This window comes from Triturus cristatus, chromosome 4_1, assembly GCF_964204655.1.
Source record: "Triturus cristatus chromosome 4_1, aTriCri1.1, whole genome shotgun sequence".
Taxonomy (NCBI): domain Eukaryota; kingdom Metazoa; phylum Chordata; class Amphibia; order Caudata; family Salamandridae; genus Triturus; species Triturus cristatus.
The window spans coordinates 1214434461-1214456338 of NC_140585.1; the positions used below are offsets into that span (position 1 = coordinate 1214434461).

The window sequence follows — 21878 nt, forward strand, 5'->3', positions numbered from 1 at the left end:
CGTACTTTGTGGTCCCTGGGCCAATGTTTGTGAGTACCCATGATCTATCCTATGATTTAATTTGTGGCCCCCTAAATGCATCTGCCCCTGGTTTCAACTGCTATGGGGGAGCCATACATAACATGACCATTCCCACTTTTTGATACATCAAAAAAAAATACCTAGCCTCTGGCCATTTACCACTAACCACCACAACCCTCTGTGCCTTCCCTCCAAACCTCCTACTGATGCTGTGCTTTCCACTATCCCTCAGAGTAGAGACCCATCACTGTACTAAAAAGCCCTCATAAAACCCTGTTCGAACAGTCTGATGTAGTAAAAGTGAAAAGCTCTAACAAGAAAAAAATTCCCTTTTTCCTCCTAATCATTTATATGTATAGTTGATCATTATTGTTTTGGGAAACAGATGAACATAATCATACAGCTCTTTGTTTGGCAATTAAAGATGCTTTCAAAGGAGTTTGTCATCTGTAACGCTTTTATTAGCCTTTGATAATATTAAAAAGCTTTCGTTTATTTACTATATATTAACTGGATTTTATCAATAAAAACTCACAATAAAATACAATAAAAAGTTAAAATCATATGCAATGGTGGATTATATGCTGCACATTATTTTCATATGCTCAGTGTTAAAAAAAGATCATCACAATTGTTATAAAAATTCCACAGTTTGTGGTTAAATAACAAGAAATGTGCCCGGTTCAGTCAGTGCTCGGACGAAATGTCCTAGATGTGATCTGTATGCGGCTAGTATAACGCATATGTTCGCAACATGTCCGGAATTGGAGTTATTCTGGCAGCAGGTGGGTCAAGTATTCTCACAGAGATTGGGGATAGATTCACCTGTTTCAGTCATGGAAATTATGATTGGTCTTGAGAATACGAATCCTAGACTTACTCGCCTATCTTTAATACTACTTGTAGCCGCTAGGCTGGTAATTGCCCGGGTATGGATTGCTCCAAAACCTCCCTCTATAAGTGATTGGTGGATGTTGGTTCGGGAAACGTACGAAATGGGACATGCATTGGCAAAAATAAGGGGTACCCACTCTATGATAAAATTAATTGCAATATGGGGGCTTCTATTTTAGAAACGGGCCTATGTGATTGTAACTGGGTTTGATTTTGATATTTGTTATGCTTTGGCAATTCTTTGCTGCTTAATGATGTATGTCATCCTGTTTTCAACACGTGTTATGTTTTTTGTTATTTTTTCTCTACGTAAATACGTGCTGAGTTTGTAGCCCTCTTGTTGACAAATAAAAAGTATTTTTTTAAAAATAACAAGAAATGTATGCATATTTATCATGAAAATGCAAACTGCACCAATATCATATCAAAGGTTATTCAACAATGTTGAAAATCCTTTCATATGATATTGGTACAATTTGTATTTTCGTGATGAATATGTATACATTTCTTGATACCAATTGTGATGATATTTAACATTGCCAAACAAAGAGGTGTATGAGTATGTTAATGTGTTTCCCAAAACAAATAAGATCAGTTATTAGTTTTGTTATCTGTTGCTTTACCTAGAATATACATACACACATATATATGATTAGGAGGAAAAAGGTGTTTTTTTCTCTTGCTAGAGTCTATACTACCCGGTCCCTTTTTTCTATGTAAGGGTGACTCTCTTGTGTTTGTGATCAACAGTGAAAAGCAACTTTTGCTTCCCACTGTTGCATCATTGCAGCGAACAGCTAGATGTAGCAATCTGGAATTCATACTAGCAAGGCTCAGTGCAAGCCATATTTACATAGCAATTCATTATACGTATTCATATGAGTTGCTTACTGAAGTACACTTCATAAACATGTACAGTGTTTACGAAACATATCCCCAGTTAGTTTTAGAGATCACAGTGGAATCATTTCACATTCACAGAATGAGAATTAACTTTATGTACCTTATCAAACTAATGCTTGTTTTTCACTTTGAGATGTCTGCTATTCCCTGCTGGATCCTGAACGTCCTTCTCATGAGAGTGAACTAAATTTTACAGCACCCTTATTAAAAAAAAGAACATGCATCTAAGTGGAACATTTCAGACACATACTATCTCACATCATCATTTATGTAAGGGCACATCACATGCACAGCGTATTGCGAGAAAAATAAGTACGATAACAGTAATAATAATTTAAATAATTTTAATATTCTATACCCACTGAATTATCTCAGGATAAAATGATGAAAGCAGTCATAGCCCAGTATTATTTTTTCCCACCCAAGAAAAATCAAAGTCTAAATTTACATCAGAGAATTCAAACGTGTGTCTTGTTAGTCACAGAAATATCTCTGCAGTAGGCATTAAACACTTTGATTATTCTAAGGGCTCACATTTTGGACTAAAGTACAAAAACAATAAAGAAGCCATTTGTTTTCAAATGAGAAACCAATATCCAGATTTATTTCTAAAGAAAAAATATATAAAAATTATAATTCACATCACTGAAATTCTTGACACCAAAATATCACAACAGTCAATTCTCCTACAAGATCAGCAGCACATCATTACATTGAAAGTCCTTGGTACCATTATGAAAAAAAATAAGGCTGCCTTTTCAGCTTAGTTAAACAATTCAAACAAATGCATTTTTATCAAGAGTCCCACAAAATTCTCAAAATGTCATACTCCATAAATGACTTCTGTTCACGTTGAAGAAAATAACATCAAAATTGAGTACAACACGGCTGAGGAAGGTGAATGTTCAGGAAGCGGTAATGACATATATATCATATACTAGTATTGATATTTCAAAGCGAGTGTGGTATTTCAAAATATCCCTTCATATCAAAATATGCGGCCATAAAGAAAATGGTCTTAGCTGAGAAACAAAACGAAAAATCAACTCTCCTTTGATGCTTAAAAATGTGTGAGGATGTATAGTAAGAACAAATAGTACTCTATTCCGCCAGGCCAGAATTCTTTGAAAGGGTGAGGTTGAGGCACTAAATGGATTTCACCTTAATTATCTGATTGGCTTCTGGCAGTTTGAACATTCTGCATTTTCCAAATTGCACGCAAAATTAGGAGGACCACGCATGGACACGGCAAACTATGCAGGAGTGCTATTGGAATATTAGATCAAGGCCATCTCCAGCCCACACTGCAATCATCAGTACTGCAAAGAATATACAACACCCATTTCTACTGAAGAAGAAAAAACGACTTTGCAAAACTCGATGTCTATGTTTATAAAGAAACTGATATGGGGTTGTGTACGACAGCGAGATGACAGCCCATCAGATGCGAACAAATTCAAGCAACAAACAGAATGTCAATGATACCATCAATGCAAAAGGAAGACGAAAGTCTTGAAAAAGAGGATTCTCCTCGAAACACATGTTGGCTGTTCGTTGCATTTTATTTAAGATTTTTTTAAAGATTTTATTTAAAGTTTTTAACAATCGTCCAATAAACCATTGAACATTTTTTAAGGATTTGTCTGGATTTATGTATTGTGGTAAGATGACTGTCTAAGGCTGCCAGTGCATATTCTGTCATATGAATGTGCCATTTGGGATTGGTGGCGGAGGTGAAAGCACGGAGTTGTTTTTCTTTCGGACCTCTAAGTTTAGTAAAATCTCTTGAATTATGTTAATTTTAGGGTATTCTAGCCTGTCTTGGCTTCCATCTTTTATTCTAGCCTGTCTTGGCTTCCATCTTTTAACTTTGGTTTAAACATTTCTTCAGTGCGCTCTGTAGAAAGCACCTCTTTAAAACAAGCAGCAACCCCTTAAAGGACTTCCTTTCACATAAATAAAATTAGCACAAGAACTTGCCCTTCAAATGATTACCAATCTACACTTCTAGAAATTGAAACAAATCACCATCCATTAGATATTACAAAATCTGTGGTGCGAACCCCCTTTACACATTCTTTCTCCTCCATTTGATGTCCCCGTGGTTGCTGTGTTCCTGATGAGGTCATCGATGTGCGACTCAGCACTGTTCCATGCAATGCATAAGGACACAAGCCTACAAAAATTCTATAATTTTACAATTTCAATATACAAAAATAGTGACATTTCACTTAACAGGAAGCGAGAGCCTTGATACTTATTCCTTGAGGTAAATAGGTACTGAGAAGTTGCACAATTTAACCACGTTTTACTCTGTTTTCTAATAATGCTGTGTAAACTTTCACCACTAAAAAACTAAAGATTCAAACAGGGCTTTTCATCTTGATTCAGGAGCAACTAAAATGTCAATTTCCCATGACTGATGCTCCCAAATGATGTAAGCTGGGAAATTGCTTTTAAAAAAATGTTCAGGACTACAGTTTATCACTGATAAACAAAAGTAGATGCCTCTACAGTTTTGATTGCCCCAAACATGCGAATGGCTGACAGATGAACATGAACCTCACAATCCATGTAAGCCAGGATGTCCAGTGTCGGTCCACAAAGGCTGGATCCAGGTCAGATTCTCAGGATAAACACAGACTTTGTAACTAGTTGCTACTGAGATTCTAGGCATGGAAATGCTTCCTATCTGGATAACTTAAAACATGCCGTAGATCCAGCACTTGTGGAACAGTGTTGGAAGAACTGGTGCTAAAAACAGTTCCACCGAGAGGTGTAGTGCTATATGTTGTTCCTATGGAATGTGAGTTAGATAACTCAGAAGACTGGACTACGAAGGTGACATGGGAGCAAAAGAGGGAAGTCCCATGTGAAAGAAAGGTAGGAAAACGGATGAGGTTGTAACCCTTTGTGAGAATTTATTTTAAAGTAAATTGGTAGAAAATGACGGATCAATGGTGAATTAAGCAACGAGTAAACATAAAGAAGGCTGCCCACAATGGAGCTGAAACCTTAGATTCCTAGCTTACGGGCAAGTTATCCTTAATGGAAGAGGAAACCTCACACACTTATTAGGGTCATGCTTCATCATAGGAATCCTCTCCCTACCCTGATAGGACAATGAGACCGGTGCGGACTCGAACTCCTTAAAGACTGACTAGTTAGGAGGGAGTTCTTGCATAAATCGTGCTGGACAACTCCATATACCAGGGGATCCAGATGAAAACCGTAAAAATACCTTAGAGTTCTTAGGAAAATGTAATCTTTATTCTTGGAACGCTAGTTAAGATTAAAAACGAAAAAGATTTGGGTATTGGAGTACAATGTCTCACCCCCTAAGTTCTGCCAACATGCTTCTGCCCACTTTCTCAAGCCTAAGCGGTCTGGGGCATTATCAGGGCACACAGATCCTTATGTGAATCAATCTGGTGATGAGGTGGATTCCCAATTAAAGTCCTACCATAATTACCTGCCTGTTGTTGAATAACTTGTCCTTGTCACCCTAAAGTGTGGGTGCTACCATCCTCAAGTTCACAGAGAGGGCGGGATCCTTTTTAGCCTCACATTCATCAAAAGGTAAAACGGCGGGACATACATAGATAAAATGGCTGGGATTTACCTTTTGACAAATGTGTGACTAAAAAGGATCCCGCTCTCTCTGTGACCTTGAGGATGGTAGCACCCACACTTTAGGGTGACAAGGACAAGTTAGTCAACGACAGGCAGGTAATTATGGTAGGACTTCAATTAAGAATCCACCTCATCACCCGATTGATTTCAAATTGGAATCTTTTCAAGGTATTTCACATTCGGGATGCGTGTGCCCTGAGGAATGCCCCAGACCACTTAGGCTTGAGAAAGTGGGTAGAAACATGTTGGCCAAACTTTGGGGTGAGACATTGTGATCCAATACCAAAATCTTTTTCGTTTTTAATCCTACCTAGTGTTCCAAGAATAAAGGTTACATTTCCCCAGCAACTTTAAGGTATTTTTACGGTTTTCATCTGGATTCCCTGTTATATGGAGTTGTCCAGCAAGAGTTATGAAAGAACTTCCTCTTAACTAGACAGTCTTCAAGGAGGTCGAGTCCACCCCGGTGGCATTGTCCTATGAGGGTAGGGAGAGGATTCCTATGATGGAGCATGACTCTAATAAGTGTGTGAGGTTTCCTCTTCCATTAAGGATGACTTACCCGTAAGCTAGGAGTCTAAGGTGTTAGCACCGTTGTGGGCACATTGGACCAAGAGTCTTGAGCTTTATCGCTCTGGGTACACTCTTCTGTGTATTACTGACACCATACAATTTTGTTGTGTTACTTGCTACTTGAATGGACAAAGTAGACATGTCTGACAATCTCCTTCTTCATCACATGTCATCTGCTTGGAACATACTCACCTGACTTTTGTGTGGTGGTTAGGCTGTTTCAACGGGAGCCAGACGAGACAGAGGATCCTGGCTTAGCCACATTGTTCTGTTCTGATCAAACACTTACTCCCTGGGCTGGAGTTCCATTCACAAAGATTGGAAGAGTCCAGAAACTAGCTGCATCCAAGTGATAACAGCAAGATAAAAAATGACACATACATGTTTACCAAAATCTTAGCTTGCGTATCCTGGAGGACATGTTTTTTAATGTACAAGCAGCTGTTTATAGGACGTTTTCCAAAGGAAGGAAAATACCTCTGTCTGTAGACGAACAAGAGAGACAATCTTCCTCTGTGTTTTGCTAAGAGTGGAATCAGGCAGACCTTGCCATAAGCATCTGGTGTTTGTCTTGCTGCTGATGCTAGTGGATGCCCGTTGGGGCATCTTGAAAAGTGAACCAGCAGGCGCCTTCAGATTTTTATTTTGAGTCTTCTGGCAGAATGAAGTAAATTTCTTAGGAAGGAGAGAAGGAGCAGTACATTTCCGACATGCAGCTTTACTTTTGATGAGAAAACACTTAAGCGTCCACACTGACCCTATTGATTTGTCTTTTGGTCAGACCAAGAATATAATGAAGAAAGTAGTAGGGTATGCAGACTACTGATCTGAAGTAGATATCAGGTGTCATAGTCGGTTCTAGCATGATAACTAAACTTTTGGTACCAGCATGAACTATACTACAAAAGTAAGTGAGGCTATGATCAGGGCACTGGAGGCGCTGGTGCTCTGTTTAAGGTTTGGGACTAGATTAGCGGACACCAACTGCCATTGGCTATGTTCCAGATGACCTGGCTTCATCAATTTTCTCACCACAGATTGAGGTGGCCATTTTGAGTATTGCCTGCCTACAGCCAAAGAGGCTTTAGAGCCATTAGGTCAAGGTAGGGGCCACTGCGATAATCATGGCAGCACTATAAAATAAATATGTTTTGCCACAACATTCCTAGCAGTTCTAGACTGATAATTCCATTCTGGAAAGTGAGGACATGTGAATTTTTTTTTTTAACCGTCTGCGGACTCACTGTTTTTAAACATTTGTAGAAACTCAGAAATAAGAGTGAATATCACTTGAAAGTACTTGAAATTCACAGTACAGTAAATAACCCATGAGAGCAGTGTTGTGTCTCAGGGCTACAGAGAATTGTATTTGCTCATGGAACAGCCCCAAACTGGGTAAAAAACTGAAAACTGCACAATTTAGGTACAGTTGCAGTACCTAAAACCTCAAGGAACAACGTTTGTTCCGTTGTTAAGTCAATCTGCACCAAAAATCCCATTCGCACAGAAGGAGCTTAGAATTCTGCTGAGTAGTAACAGTCTATGGCTGCACTCAACGCTTGCAAATATTGCTATAACTCTTTGCACTCTTCGCTGTTATGTTAGGACGGTGTTGATAGGCTAGCAAATGTAACCAGAACTTCTAAAACTAGGTAATTAATCTGGGCTTCCAACTTAGACTTCAATGTAGAAATGTAAAAAAATACAAGTATCATTTAGAATTATCTTATAAACATAGAGAAATATTTTGTTTGACAAACACATGGCACAATGCAAAGCTGGTGTTCAAATACTGACCTTTCACCATGAATTTGGCACTTAGAATGCTTCATTACATAATGTATCTGAACAAGACGCCCATATTTGCAACTTTTCCATTACAGCACATTCAAAGGACAAGACACTAAGGTATAAATCTTCAACTATCAGCTAGCACCGAGGAGTTAGCCAAAGGGAAATGGAAGGTGCTTTGTGGCCAACCTCCTTTAGACGACTGAATGTCGGCGGCATATACGGTTTAGGGCTTCATTTAACAGGAACACTAAGTTGCGACTCTTTTTGTTAAAATCAGCTCGACTTACACTGAAATAAGTTCTTGCTACAGGTGCAACAATGCCCCAACTTTCCTGTTCACCTTACATAACCCAATTATCAACATCCTATTCAGAGACGTCAATTGTCCCCTTTCACAATATAGCATCTATTGGTCTTGGGTAGGGGTACACGTTACCTGGATTTTCGCTAAAACAACAAGTTTTGTTGAAGATACTTCAATTAGATGAGAAAGTCGATATCCGAAATGGGAGATAGAGTGCCTTTGTTAATCTGTTTAATAGTTCATTTCTGTGGCTATGAAAACTTCTTTCTTTCGTGTAGCATAGTCACCAAATGCATGAATGTGCAAAACATTTAAACAGATTATCAAAAGGAAACTTACTTAAAAAGACAGGAACTCTTAGGTGATGAGGACAGTGTAATTTGATCTCAGAAGAATTGAAAACAAGAGCAGGTTAGGAACTCTTATGGGGTCCAACCACCACTTGTAGCTGGACTAAAATCACTGCTCTAAAATTAGACAACAGAACTACCAGACTTTGCCACCACTTTTTAGAGTCAAAATCGGAGATTTTGGAAGATGAAGGAACTGTGTGTAGAGTTCATGCCTCCTTGCATCTGGATCCGATCTTTTTATGTTTGATGATTGTTTCCATGCGTTTCAATACTGCGACTTCAACAGATTCAGGTGAGGTGTTTACTTTGATGCTGATAATGATTCCAATGTCTCCTTTAGCAGTTTAATGCAAAATCAAGCCAATATTGGATGTACCAGGGGCCTACACCTCCACCTCTCCCTGAAAGAGAACCACAGCCCAAGCAAATTATCAGTTTTGTAGAAATTGCTTAATCAAAGTTTCTCGGGTTTTGCTTCAAGGTCCGTTGCATTAGAGAGGCTTGGATTTTCCTTCTCCACCTTCTTCGGAGAGTGCACTGGTAGTTTTTGTACATTCTCCGGGAGCGCTGGCTGGTACCGGTACTGGTAGCCATAGGCCCGAAAATGATATGTCAGGTATTCCAACTGGTACATCAGTTGTGGATCGACATAGTGAAAGGAAATTGCCAGATCTGAGCAGCACTGGGGGCCCTGTGAAGAAAAGGACCAGAATAGTTAGTGTCCGGGATCAGAAAGACCCTGACAGTTTTATAATGAAGAACGAATACCAGGCAATCACATGGGTCAGTTTTCCGTGTCTATTGCATTTAAAGAGATCCAAATCACTATACAAAATACAAAATATTCTCTGTTTTCTGGACTTTTGAGGTATTATTCTGTGGCTAATCTTCCTCTGTAGTCTTCTCAAATGTGACTACCTGTGTAGCAATCAGTATCTAGGCTTCCTGTGCTTTCATCAATAGCTATGGTTTGTGTACATTCTCTGCTGTATAGAATTCAAGAACACTCGTTGGGCTTCCTCAGCTAGTCAGGCATCATCTATAGCCATTCCAACTCTTCTATTTTTAGTGTTCATATTCTACATTTAAAAGACTACTTCATGGGCTAAGCTTCAAATACAAACTTCACAAACCAAGTTGTAGGTCCTGCCTTCATTAGCTAATCTCCTGGAGAGTTCGCTGAACTTCCTATACTGCACGCACTAGATTGTCTTCTAAATAGCTTTTACAAGCCAGGCTTCCTGTATTGACTTTCGTAGCCAGTCTTCCGGTACAGCCTTCACTAACTAGTTTACACCACCTTTACTCTCTAATGGCCGCTTTCTTAAAGTCATCACAACCCTTGCTTTCTGGACTGCCTTTCGGAAGGAAGGGTTCAAAAGCAAGTCTTCAGAAGCTTAGCTACCTGTACAGTCTTCACAAAGTAGGTTCTTGTGCAGTCCTCAGTAATTTTCTTCAAGAATAACTTTCAGTAGCTGCGTACGGAGTACAATCTTCAATAGCTAAGCATACTTCACTAGCTATTCTTCCTCTGCTCAAATCGCTAGGCTTCCTGTGTATCTTCACTAGTTGGGGTTCCGGTAGTCTTCGTTAGTTAGGCTTAATGTGTGGCCCTCACCAGGTAGACTACATTCAGTTTTATTTAGCTACTTTTTGTGTGAGGCCAACAGTAACTAGGATTAGGGTGTTCTATTTATTAGCTGGTCTTCATGTGAGACCAACACTAGGCAGGCTTTGAGTACGGACTTCAGTCTATAAGCTTCTGTGCACACATTAGCTAGTCCTCCAGGCCAAACTTCAAGGGCTAATCTCTCACCTAGTCTTCATTAGGTAGGTTGCACGTGGAATGTTTACAAGCGACATGTCCACATAGCCTTCAGAGGCTAATAACAGCTTTCAATAGATGAGCATTACCTGTAACTGTCATTAGCTAGATTTCCTGTACAACTTACACAAGTTATTCAAGCAGGATACGCATAAGCATAGACTAACAACAATATGGCACTAAACAAATTTAATATGCAACACAGATCAAGTGATTTTGAATTAAGCGATAACTGATGATATTTATGACAAAAGGCACAACCTCAGCACATTGTTTTACTATTATTTAAAAAAAAAAAGGATACAATTGGATTACAGGAACTTGAATAAACAAAAAAAAACAATCAACTAAATTCACTCGACATAGATCATATTAATTGAAAGCACAGTGAAACAGCAGACCACCATCCAGATTAAATATGAAACAAACATGACAGATTATCATCCCAGGTGCAATGATCATGGAAAGACTACCCCCGTTTGTTTTTTGTCACCATCCGTAAACTACTGAGAAGCAGCATAAAGTACCAGGGTTAGAGATTCGCTAGCACCACCAGAAAGCAAGGGACTCACTGAGCGTGCTGGAGCAGAGTTTTCAGTTTGAAAATTCAGTGGCTTTTGAAGCTCTGGCATGTCTATTCGTTGTACTAATTTATTAATAATTAATAATTAATTATTTGTCTTGTGCAAGTGTGTTTATATTAATCAATCCGTTTGTCCTAACAAGAGAGAGTTACACGTGGGTGTGCATAAATGTGCTGTTTAAAAAATAACGTGCGTGTTTTCATGTTTAAACGTTGCTATGTGCTGTTTATTTTGAGCACAAAATGCTTTTCGAATTAATGCTTTTCTATGTTGCAAGTGCTAGATAAATGCATACACATAAGGGTATTAGTGGGGTTAACACTGTTTAATCACTATGCTGTGGTAACATTGTTTTTTGTTTCTTTTAATTAAGATGGTCTATTGAGGCCTATGTTGGCCTAGAAAAGATGGCTGATTTATGAGCCTGGCTGTGATTTATAATATGGAAACTGTGACGAGGGAGACCCCTGCTGGAAATGGTCCTGAAGCCAACTGACCATGGTCCTTGCTTGCTTGTTTGAAAACTTTCCATGAGGACAGCAGCAGTTTTTGGGAGATCTTCAAGTGAAATGAAAATGTCCTTGGCAGCCTTGGGAAACAAAGGAGCCTTAGAGAAAAACTCTAAACTGTGGCTCGATAGCCGAGGAGAAGCAGAACTAATATGATACATGTTTTATTTCTTGGTTCCTGTTCCGTAGTCTTTATTATGTGAACTTTTCCTGAGCGGAGATTTTCAAATGTAGCGATGTTACATCCTTTCCTTCTCGCTCTGCTCAGCAGGTCCGGCGGACATTACAGTTTTTTCTATGTTTCCAATGTATCTTTCCATTGTTTAGAAACTATAAGAAATGTTAGCCTAGAGAGGGTTTTTGCCACTTGCCATTTTGCCTTTGCCGCGTACCGAATCTGCGTTGCTGAGGATTGATGCTGAAGGGACTTCGTCTTGAGAGACATTTACCGAGAGACTTGTCCTGACCCGTTCTGACATTTAGCTAGAATAGGTAGAGGGTACTATAGGTATATGTTTGGGAGGAGACATGATCGTGAGACTCATCATGATCGAATGAAAAGGTGGCGAGATGTTAGTATGTCAGAGGGATTATATCCGATGAGAACAGTTGAAGGAGGAGCAGAAAGGGTTCCTGAGTCAGAAATGAGAAAATATGGAGTTAATGAGTATGAGGATGAGGTCTTGAATGACATGATTTACAAGAGACCACCTCCATATAGACCAGAACCGGATAAAAGTACACCAGTTGTTTCTCCGATAAGGGATACAGTGTGCGTTAGTGAGACAGAAAATGAGACACCTGGGGTAAGAAGTGATCATTACCTTGATGAGAATGCCAGACAATTAGCCAGAACTACAACAGAGTTGACAGAGAAGATTAGGGAGTTAACGAAGAATCTAGAAGCTGTTACGGTGCCTGTAACAATAGGTCCAGTTATGCCTGTGTTTGACAAACAAAGGACAGGTGAGAATGGACTGGTGATTCCATATGTTGGAAATAATCTGGCAAATTCAGTTGGTCCTTCAGGAGATTCAGGCAAAAGAGCAGAAAGAAGTGACCTGAGACAATCAAGACATGACACATGTAGTGAAATATTGGATGCTAGTGAAGCTAGTTGTTCAGGGATACCAATTTTAGAACCGCAAAAGAGAGTGGTTCCAGTGAGAAAAACTGCTGAAATAACAGTTGATGATTTGAATTATTGGATGAAGGTTCTACAGAAAAAGGATAAAGATTCACAAGTAATTGATGTAGCTAGGTTACGTGTAGAACTAGAAGAGCTTGTTACAGGAACATTTCCAACAGAGATTCTGAAGAGTCATCATGATGGTGAACTAATGTTTATGTGCAAGAGTGTTACCTGGAGAGCAAGAAATACACATGACAGGCTAAGAGCAATAGCAAATGAACAGGGAGTTGACATTGATAAAGTGAAAGCTTTACAAAGAACTTACAGGATGGATTTTACAGAGAAGGATATTGAAAATTTGAATGCTACTGGTAGAACAGGACAGATTAAGGAAATGGTAGCATTATTGCGAAGATGGGGTGATGTAGAAAAGTGGAAGGATAGGTGGTACAAGAAAAGAGATGAGGCTGAAGATAGAACAACTTATTCAGCATTTACAGTGAGAGAAAAGGAGAAACCAGTGGATAATTATCCTATGAGAGAAATACCTGGAGGAGGATATGTACATGTTCCATGGACCAGACAGGATATTTTATCATTCACGAATGATTTCCCTCGATTGAGAGAAAAGCCCGTCGAGTGGTATAGGCAGGTAGATAGGTTTGTGAAATTGTCAAAAGTGCTGTGGGTTGACCTGAATAGTCTGTTTGATATAATTGTTCCAGCAGACTTGTGGACGGAGTGTAAAATAGTTGTGAGTTGGCCTACTGAGGAATATCCAAGAGACCCAAGAACAGGGGCACCAGATCCAGAGGTAATGAGAAAGTATGATCAGGTGATGGTATACCTGAAGAGTAAAGTTCCTGCAAAAGAGACATATTGGGTAAAGATAGATCGAACACAACAGGAAGCGAAAGAATCAGTTCATGCTTTTTACGAGAGGCTGATACTGGCATTTAAACAATTCAGTGGAGATGAACACCTGGGTGACAAAGATTTGAGTCATTTTGTATACAGATTTGTATATGGCCTTAGACCTGAAATTGGTGAGAGAATTCGTGAGCACACAGTGGATTGGCAGAGTAAGAAAGTAGATGAGATCCTGAGACATGCAAAATACTTCAGTGATGAAATTGAAGCAAAACAAAGAAAGCTGAAAGAGAAAGCAATGTGGGCACAAGTGAAAGTTGCGGAGAGACAGGAAGCACAGTTAGTGGAACAAGCAAATAATCCAGGAAATAATGCAGGGAATAGACCTAGATATGCAGGGAAAGGAAAAGGAAGTCTTGAGGAAGCGAAGAAAAAGTTTCCTTGTCACAACTGTGGCCAATTGGGGCATTGGAGATCGGAGTGTCCTAATCCACCATTAGTGAGTAATGAGAATAAATCCTTAAATCAACAGGTGCAGAACGAAGGAAATAATCAACAGCAGCAACAACAGAAAGTTGTGAGAGAGCAGAGTCAAGAGCCAAAACCGCCCTTGCCGCAGAATAGAGGGTTACAAAAGTATAATCAGGATTCAGGATTCTACAATGATGAGCAGGTAAACAAACCAAGACGTTCTAACAGAGTACAACAGTACTTGTTAAAGAGTGAAGGGAGTGAGTCTGAGGGTGATTATTGACGGTGCCGAGGAGAGGAAGAAGAGTGCATACTTGGTGCAACTCTAGAAATAGACCAGGCAGGACCATTTGTGGATGGGAAAATAAATGAGGAGAGTGTTACTTTTTTGGTAGACACAGGTGCGACAAGATCAACTGTCAGGTCAACAGATGTTAGAAATCTTCCTCTCTCGGATGAAGCAATCCAAGTAGTTGGTGTAGCCAATACGCAAATCAGAACACGTCTTACTGAACCTGTAAGAGTACAGATAGGGAAATTTTCAGACATGCACAGATTCATTGTCTGTGACACGAGTCCAGTGAACCTATTGGGTAGGGACTTGTTGTGCAAAATGAACTGCACAATTTTTTGTACACCGGATGGAATAGCTTTTGAGACACCAGATGAAGATGTTTTGTACCGAGTGACTCTAGAGAATAGAGAAAGTGAGTTAATTGGTGCATTTGCTGTGTTTAATCCGGAGGATTTGCCTCAAGAGCTGAGAGACACAGTGAAAAGGACAGTTTGGGATTTTACTGGAGAGGATGTGGGATTGATGAATAATGTAGATCCAGTGAAAATTGCAGTAAAAGAGGGAATTACATATCCTAACATTCCTCAATACAAAATGACACCAGAAATAATTGAAGGGATAACTCCTATAATTGAGAAAATGATTCAGCAAGGAGTCCTGAGAGAACTATTGAGTAGTCCGTGTAATTCACCGATAATGGGACTAAAAAAGCCCAATGGGAAATTTAGGATCGTACAGGATTTGAGAAAAGTTAATCAAATTGTGGTGGCATGTTGTCCTATTGTGCCAAATCCATCAGTGATCCTGTATCAAATTCCACATGATGCTGAGTGGTATACAGTGATTGATTTGTGTCATGCGTTCTTTTCAATTCCATTGCATCATGATAGCCAGCCGATTTTTGCATTTAGGTTTGGCCAGCGTATTTTAGCATGGTGTCGAATCCCACAGGGGTATACGGAGAGTCCTTCGATATTCAATCAGTTATTGAAAAAGTCGTTGGAAAGTTTGATCATGCCCGAGAGTTCAGTGCTAGTGCAGTATATTGATGACCTACTGGTGGCATCAAAGACACGTGAAGCTTGTGAAGTAGATACCATAGCTTTACTGAATCATCTGGCAGATGGATGGTTAAAGGTATCTCCAGCCAAATTACAATTTTGCAAGAAAGAGGTGCATTATCTTGGACACAATATTGAAAAGGGTCTGAGAAAAGTGACTGTTGACAGGATCAGAATAATCAGAGAAATGAAAGCTCCAAAAACCCAGAGAGAAGTGAGAATGTTCCTGGGTATGGTGGGTTATTGTCGTCAGTGGATAATTAATTTTTCCTTGATAGCAAAGCCACTGATTAAACTGACAAAAAGTGAGATGACAGATCCATTGGATCTAGATGCAGAACAAATGGCAGCATTTGAAGAGCTCAAGAGTAAAATGTGTGAGGCTCCAGCTTTGGGTATGCCTGACTATGAGAAAGAATTTGAACTGTACTGCAGTGAAAGAAATGGATGTGCACTTTCAGTGTTAATTCAGAAGCATGGATTACTGAGAAGGCCTATTGCGTACTTCTCATCGACACTTGACCCTGTAGCTGTGGGTTTACCAGGTTGTCTGAAATCTGTGGCAGCAACATGCAGGAGTCTGGAACAGAGTGAGGGAATCATAATGGGATATCCTGTAAGGGTATTCGTACCTCACAATGTGGCAATTCTTTTGACAAGAAGCAGAACTCAGTACATGTCACATAGTCGGTTGACGAAATATGAAAAAGTGATTCTGGGAGCATCAAATGTGACTCTCGAGAGATGTGTAAATGTGAATCCGGCGACACTTTTGCCAGATATTGAAAATGTGGGTGTGAAGATGGAAGATGATCATGATTGTTTGGATGTGCTTGAGTACTGTACAAAACCAAGACCAGACATAAGGGATCTTCCCTTGAATGAGAGTGATCATGTGTTGTTTGTGGATGGATCATGCCTGAGAAATGATGATGGTGTGCTATGTGCAGCATATGCGGTATGCAAAGTTTCAGAGGTCATGGAAGCATCACCATTGAAAGGAGTGAAATCTGCGCAGGTTGCTGAATTGATAGCATTGACAAAAGCTTGCGAAATTGGGAAAGATTTGAGGACAACTGTAATGACTGATAGTCAGTATGGATTTGGAGTGGTGCATGATTTTGGCCAACTTTGGCTACAAAGAGGTTTCTTGACATCGAGTGGAACTCCGATAAAGAATGCTGAGTGATTGGTAAATTGCTTGAGGCGATACAGCTGCCTAAGGAGTTAGCAGTTGTAAAATGTGCTGCCCATGGACTAGGGGAGGATTTTATAACGGTCGGAAACCGTTATGCAAACGATGTTGCGCAATACTGTGCCAAAACGAATCAGTCCATCAACAGGGACAGAGAAGGGGAAATGTCTTTTCTCTCTGTGATGTTTACTAATGTCTTAGAAACCTGGGATGAAGTGAAACAGTTGCAAGATGAGGCAGGAGAGGAAGAGAAAAAAGACTGGATTAAGGCAGGATGTGCTCCAAGAGAAACAGACCATGTTTGGGTCTACAGAGATGGCAGACCAGTAATGCCCAACTCCATCTTGTCGTCAATGGCAAGGATGTATCATGGCCAGGGACATTTGGGGAGGGACGCGATGGTTAGGTCGTTCAAGCAAACCTGGTACAATGCAAAGTTCAGGACAATTGCAGAAAGCATCTGTCAGAGGTGTTTAGTTTGTCAGCAATTTAACACTGGGAAAAAGACAGTGGTGAGTTTGGGAACAATAGGCAGAGAAGGAGGTCCTTTTACAAGAATGCAGATTGATTTCATTGAAATGCCCCAAGTAAACAGACTGAGGTATGTTTTAGTGGTAGTCTGTTTGTTTTCAAGGTGGGTGGAAGCTTACCCGACTAGAAGAAATGATGGATTAACAGTGGCAAAGTTACTGTTAAGGGAGTTGATTCCTAGGTACGGGTTTCCAGTAACAGTTGAGTCTGATAGAGGTGGACACTTTCAAAATGAGCTTATGGGTTTGATTTGTGAAGCATTGAAAATACAGCAGAAGCTACATTGTGCATACCGACCAGAGGCTTCTGGTGTGGTTGAGCAGATTAATGGCACAATTAAGAATAGGATTGGAAAAATGTGCTTAGCCACTGGCGTGAAATGGTCAGATGTTTTGCCTCTAGTTCTGATGACTATGAGATCTACTCCAGATAGAACTACTGGTTTGAGTCCGCACGAAATAATCATGGGACGTGCAATGCGCCATGCATTCGTGCCTGTCAATAAGTTGGTGACAATAACTGATGACATGATTTTGGATTACTGTAAAGGCCTGGCTGACGCAGTTCATTCTGTGTTTCACCAGGTTGGAGAAGAAGCTACCACACTTGAGAAGAAGCAAGCCCATGATCTGAGTCCAGGAGACTGGGTGAGGATAAAGGTACACAGAAGAAGAAATTGCTTGATTCCAAGGTGGGGAAGACCGAGACAAGTTATTCTGACTACGACGACTGCAGTAAAGTGTGCTGGAGTGAAGCACTGGGTACATGCAAGTCATACTCTGAGAGTTCCAAACCCAAAAGAAGGGACTGGTAAAGAGTATTTTGAAGAGTCAGATTCCAGCGATGATGAAGATACAGAATCAGTGGGGAAAGAAGTAGGAAAAGCTTCGAATGAACCACTGCGAGTATCAGAGAAGAGATCAGATTCTGTAAGAGAGCCTGAAGTTTCAAACAGCAGTGAAGGGAAAAGAAAAGAGAAATCACACAGAGATTACTCCTGAATCAGAAGAGGAGGAGATTGAAGAACCACTTGAGATTATACTTGAAGAAGTAGGGTCAGAAGAAGATAGAGAGGGACAGATTGCGGAAAACCCCCGAGGAGGTGTAGGGAACATTCTTGATGAACTAGGTGAAGGGACAAGTAGACAGCAAGAAGATTGCGTGTCGGAGACCCGAGGAGGGACAGGAGTAGGGAAGTCTCAAACAGTGGTGAAAAAATCTGTGGAAAAGAAGAAAGCTGCTGGAAAACGGAAACAAGAGGCACTTGAAACAGATGATGAGGATGAACAAACAGAGGGTCGAGTTCTGAGAAAGAGGACTTGGATTGGAGAAAGAAGTAATAAAGAAATAAAGCCGAAAAAGGTGTTGAGAGGAGATCGTTGGCCTAACAACAGAGTTAAGAGGCTGAGATACAAAATAATAAGAGCAAGTACATCGAAAGCTGAACAAGTGAATGAAGTTTCGAGTCAAAGTTCAAAAGCTGAAGGAAAAGAATCAAATGAGTCAAATGAACCAGTAGAAATAAAAAGAGTAAGAAGACCCAACCAAAAGTACAGATCACCGGAATGGTCTTATGTGGCACTGTCTGAAGGAGGAAAAGAAGAAACAGTGACTTGAGATAATCCGGAAGAGATCTTGAGAGAAGTGGTTGAGGAAGATACTGGTGAAATTGTGAAAGTACTCTTGACTGACATTGGAGAAGAGTCTAGTACTGAGGATTTTGATGTCGGAGATCTAATACAATTTGATGTTGAAGAAATTGGAGTGAAGAATGACAAGTATCCAAACTGAATAAAGGAAGGATTCACTTGGATTAAGTGAACGAAAAGATCATTTGGAAAAAATTGAAAGCCGAAGAATTTGCTGAAGAATTGAAGAAGTTCCAACAGTAGTGGAGTAGTAGAGGCTAAACTAAAGTAGTAAAATGGCTAACATAGAGGATAATAGAAATAGATGTGCCTTCTTTAAAAGGTGGTGTAGGATGTGCTGCTGCTGTACTGGATTATTAATGCTTCTATGGGGTGTTTTAGTTTTATTAGTTACTTTTAAAGTAGAGTTTGAGATGCATACAGAGAATGTGACAAATGTAGAGAAGAATTTGCAAAAAGTAGTTCCAATTAGAATTAGTAATACTTACATACACAAAGATAGGTCAATTAATAACTTTTCTAGTAATGTTTTTCCAAAACTGTTATATGAATATGTGAAAACAATGGAAGTAAGGGATTGCTACGTCTGTATGCAATTACCTGCATCCGTTTCAGAGGGTGTTACTTATCATCATTTGCCAGCTACATATGGTATTTCATGTAGTATATTAAGTAGTGTTTTTTATTTGTTAGGGAAAGTAGATTATAAGATGTCTAACAGAGATAGTATTTTTGGGCACTTGCCAATGAACAAAGAGCTGAATCCAGCTAAAGAAGCTAACACTTTTGGTGAGATTTTTATTGAAGAAAAAGGATTAACATTAGATTACATTTTTAAGAATAATTTAACTTGCAGTTTGAAAGGAGAGGAGAAAGCTTTCCTGGATATGGTAGAAGAAAGGAGATTGAACATGCATGAAAAAGCAGGAAAATATAAAGTGAGTGAGACAATTTGGGACATTGAGATGGGAAAAGAGTTGAAGAATGGGGCTAGTCCAACTTTAGCTCTGGATGCGCCACAGAAGGGTAAACTTTGTATTACAAGAAGGAAATCCCAATATGATACATATTTTGTAGGGACTAGTGAGTGCCATGATACATACTTCATTGCAACAGGTTGGGGTTTCAGAGGTGGAGAAGATACAATTTTTCCAGGAGTGTACTATGTTTGTGGGAACAAGGCTTATTACAAGTTGCCTGACCATTGGTATGGCACGTGTTATGTGGGCCTGGTTTTTCCAAAGATTTTTCATATAGATAAAATAACAGATGTAGAACATATTAACTTACTAATGCGTTTTAAGAGAGAAACTTGGTCTGAAATAGTTGTGGAAATATGGATTTTTCTGGTCAGTTATGTCCCCTATCTTGGACCCCAACGGTTCTATGTGCATGTCGCAAGTACATGTATGCTCCCTCCAGTTCCAGTAATGATGACGCAAACACATGTGCGTCCACCGTCAACATGTCCTCTGTCAGATCCGCCATAAATGGGCTGGATATTCCATTCCTAAATATGAAAGGCCACCGGCTTTATATGGTTCACTTATGCCATTTTACAGTCCAGGCAAGTAGGCCCTGATTCTGTCATCGAACTCCTTTTGCCTTCTGCCTCTGAAAGCTCCAGTTCAAGCCTGCATCTGTGACCATGAACTTTGTCTCATTCTCTGCGCGGCTCACGAAGCCTGACATCAGCCTATTCTCTGCCAAGAACTGTATTTCACCTTCGAATTATCTGCTTCCCCCTCAGCCGATGCATTCCTGCCTAGTAGCTTAAGTAAACATTCTTCCAGTTACCAAGCAAAAAGGCCCATCTTCTCTGTCCTCATGCAAGTAATTCATAGCCCTGTTACCATGGAATATTCCTACCCCCTCGCATTCAGTGTAGACACCTAGACGCTTGTACACGCACGCACAGTCAGTATAGAATAGATTCTGTCCGAGAGTCCTTCTTTTGTGGATAACATAGTTCTTTAAACATAGGATGTAGATATGATTTGGGATTAGGTTGACTTGACCCCCCAGACTTCTTGTCTCCACACGTCGAGCTAAATGTCAAGTCCTCGTCACCCCCTAGTTACACGTCAATTACACGTCAGACTGCTGCGCGCGCATCAATGCCAAGTATTATCTTATAGATCCACCTATGTATTACATCATAGCCAATCATGTTCCTTTTTACTCATTATTACACCCATTTTCGGCTACGCACACCAAACGTCAATGTCCTTATCAATTGTTACGCCTACTGTATTCACTTCATTATGATGTATGTATTATAAAAGTTACTGCTTGTCAATAAAGTATGTACTTCACTTCCTGAACTCCCGTGGTGATGGAACTTGAAGCATCCGATTATAATCGCTTATTGGAATAAAGCCCATTCTGAAACTCTAATATCACGGATTCTGCCTCTCATTTCATTGAGCTATTTTACTATGTTCCTGTATCAAATTCAGTCCCGGTAAAGGAGAAATATTTACCACATGATGGCGCCCGAATAGGGACACTTTCTCATCTCACGCGCCGGCGGTGCGTTGCAGGCCCGGTCTCCTGCCACAGCTGGACGGACAATAACGCGTACCAGCAGGATTTCCTGTATCTCCCTCCGGTCAAGCGGGGGCGACTGAGACTGCAATCAACACCCAGACGAGGCGGTGAGAAGTGCGAAGTATCCCGACCAGAGCCTAGCTGAGAGAGCAAGATCCGAGGTATACAGAGACCCACCAGTCCGTCGTCAAGCCCAGTGTCCGACGAGTCGAGTTGAGTCCAGTCCAAATCCGAGTCAAGCTCAAGTTACTGAGGCCTTCCGTTTCCGAAGCTACCCGGTGAGTACCATTACTGGGGAGGCATTTCTGACGTGCACATAGGTTGTGCCGGTCAAGACGGGTTTGGGTACACAAATCCGGTCTGCACTGTTTTAGCAGTGTATCTGTACTGTTTAGCAGTATATCAAGTATTCCGAAGTGTCTAGTTATCGTCTAGTTATTGTCGAGAATTAAGCTTGGTGATTAATCATGCAGACGATCATCATTGTTGTTTCAGTTAAAGGTTTAATGTTAAATGTTTGAAGTGTTTAAGTATATCGTGGTATGAATGACTGTTCATTATCGTGTTTATTGTATTAAGTCTGTTCAAATTCAAGTATCAGGTCAAAATCAAGTATAAGGTCAGTTCTCAATATGCCGTTCTTTTCGAAATTAAGACAGATCACTACCAGAAAAGGGGTTCTCGAAGAAGCCGTCCCTATTCCTCCTAGGGACACCCCAGGGCACTTTATG

The 21878-nt window shown here is 40.1% G+C and overlaps 1 protein-coding gene across 2 annotated transcripts in view; it reads right to left on the reverse strand.

The window, feature by feature from the left end:
• Positions 1 to 6350: 6350 nt before the first annotated feature.
• LOC146856423 (glycoprotein-N-acetylgalactosamine 3-beta-galactosyltransferase 1-B-like) overlaps positions 6351 to 21878 on the reverse strand; it is a 303265-nt gene continuing 287737 nt past the window's right edge. Inside the window, exon 4 of one of the 2 annotated variants that reach the window (XM_085654559.1) lies at positions 6351 to 9166. In XM_085654559.1, coding sequence (XP_085510685.1) covers positions 8930 to 9166 — 237 coding nt within the window. In that variant the 3' untranslated portion in view covers positions 6351 to 8929. The remainder of the gene's footprint in view (positions 9167 to 21878) is intronic. The other variant, XM_085654560.1, reaches the window with a different exon arrangement.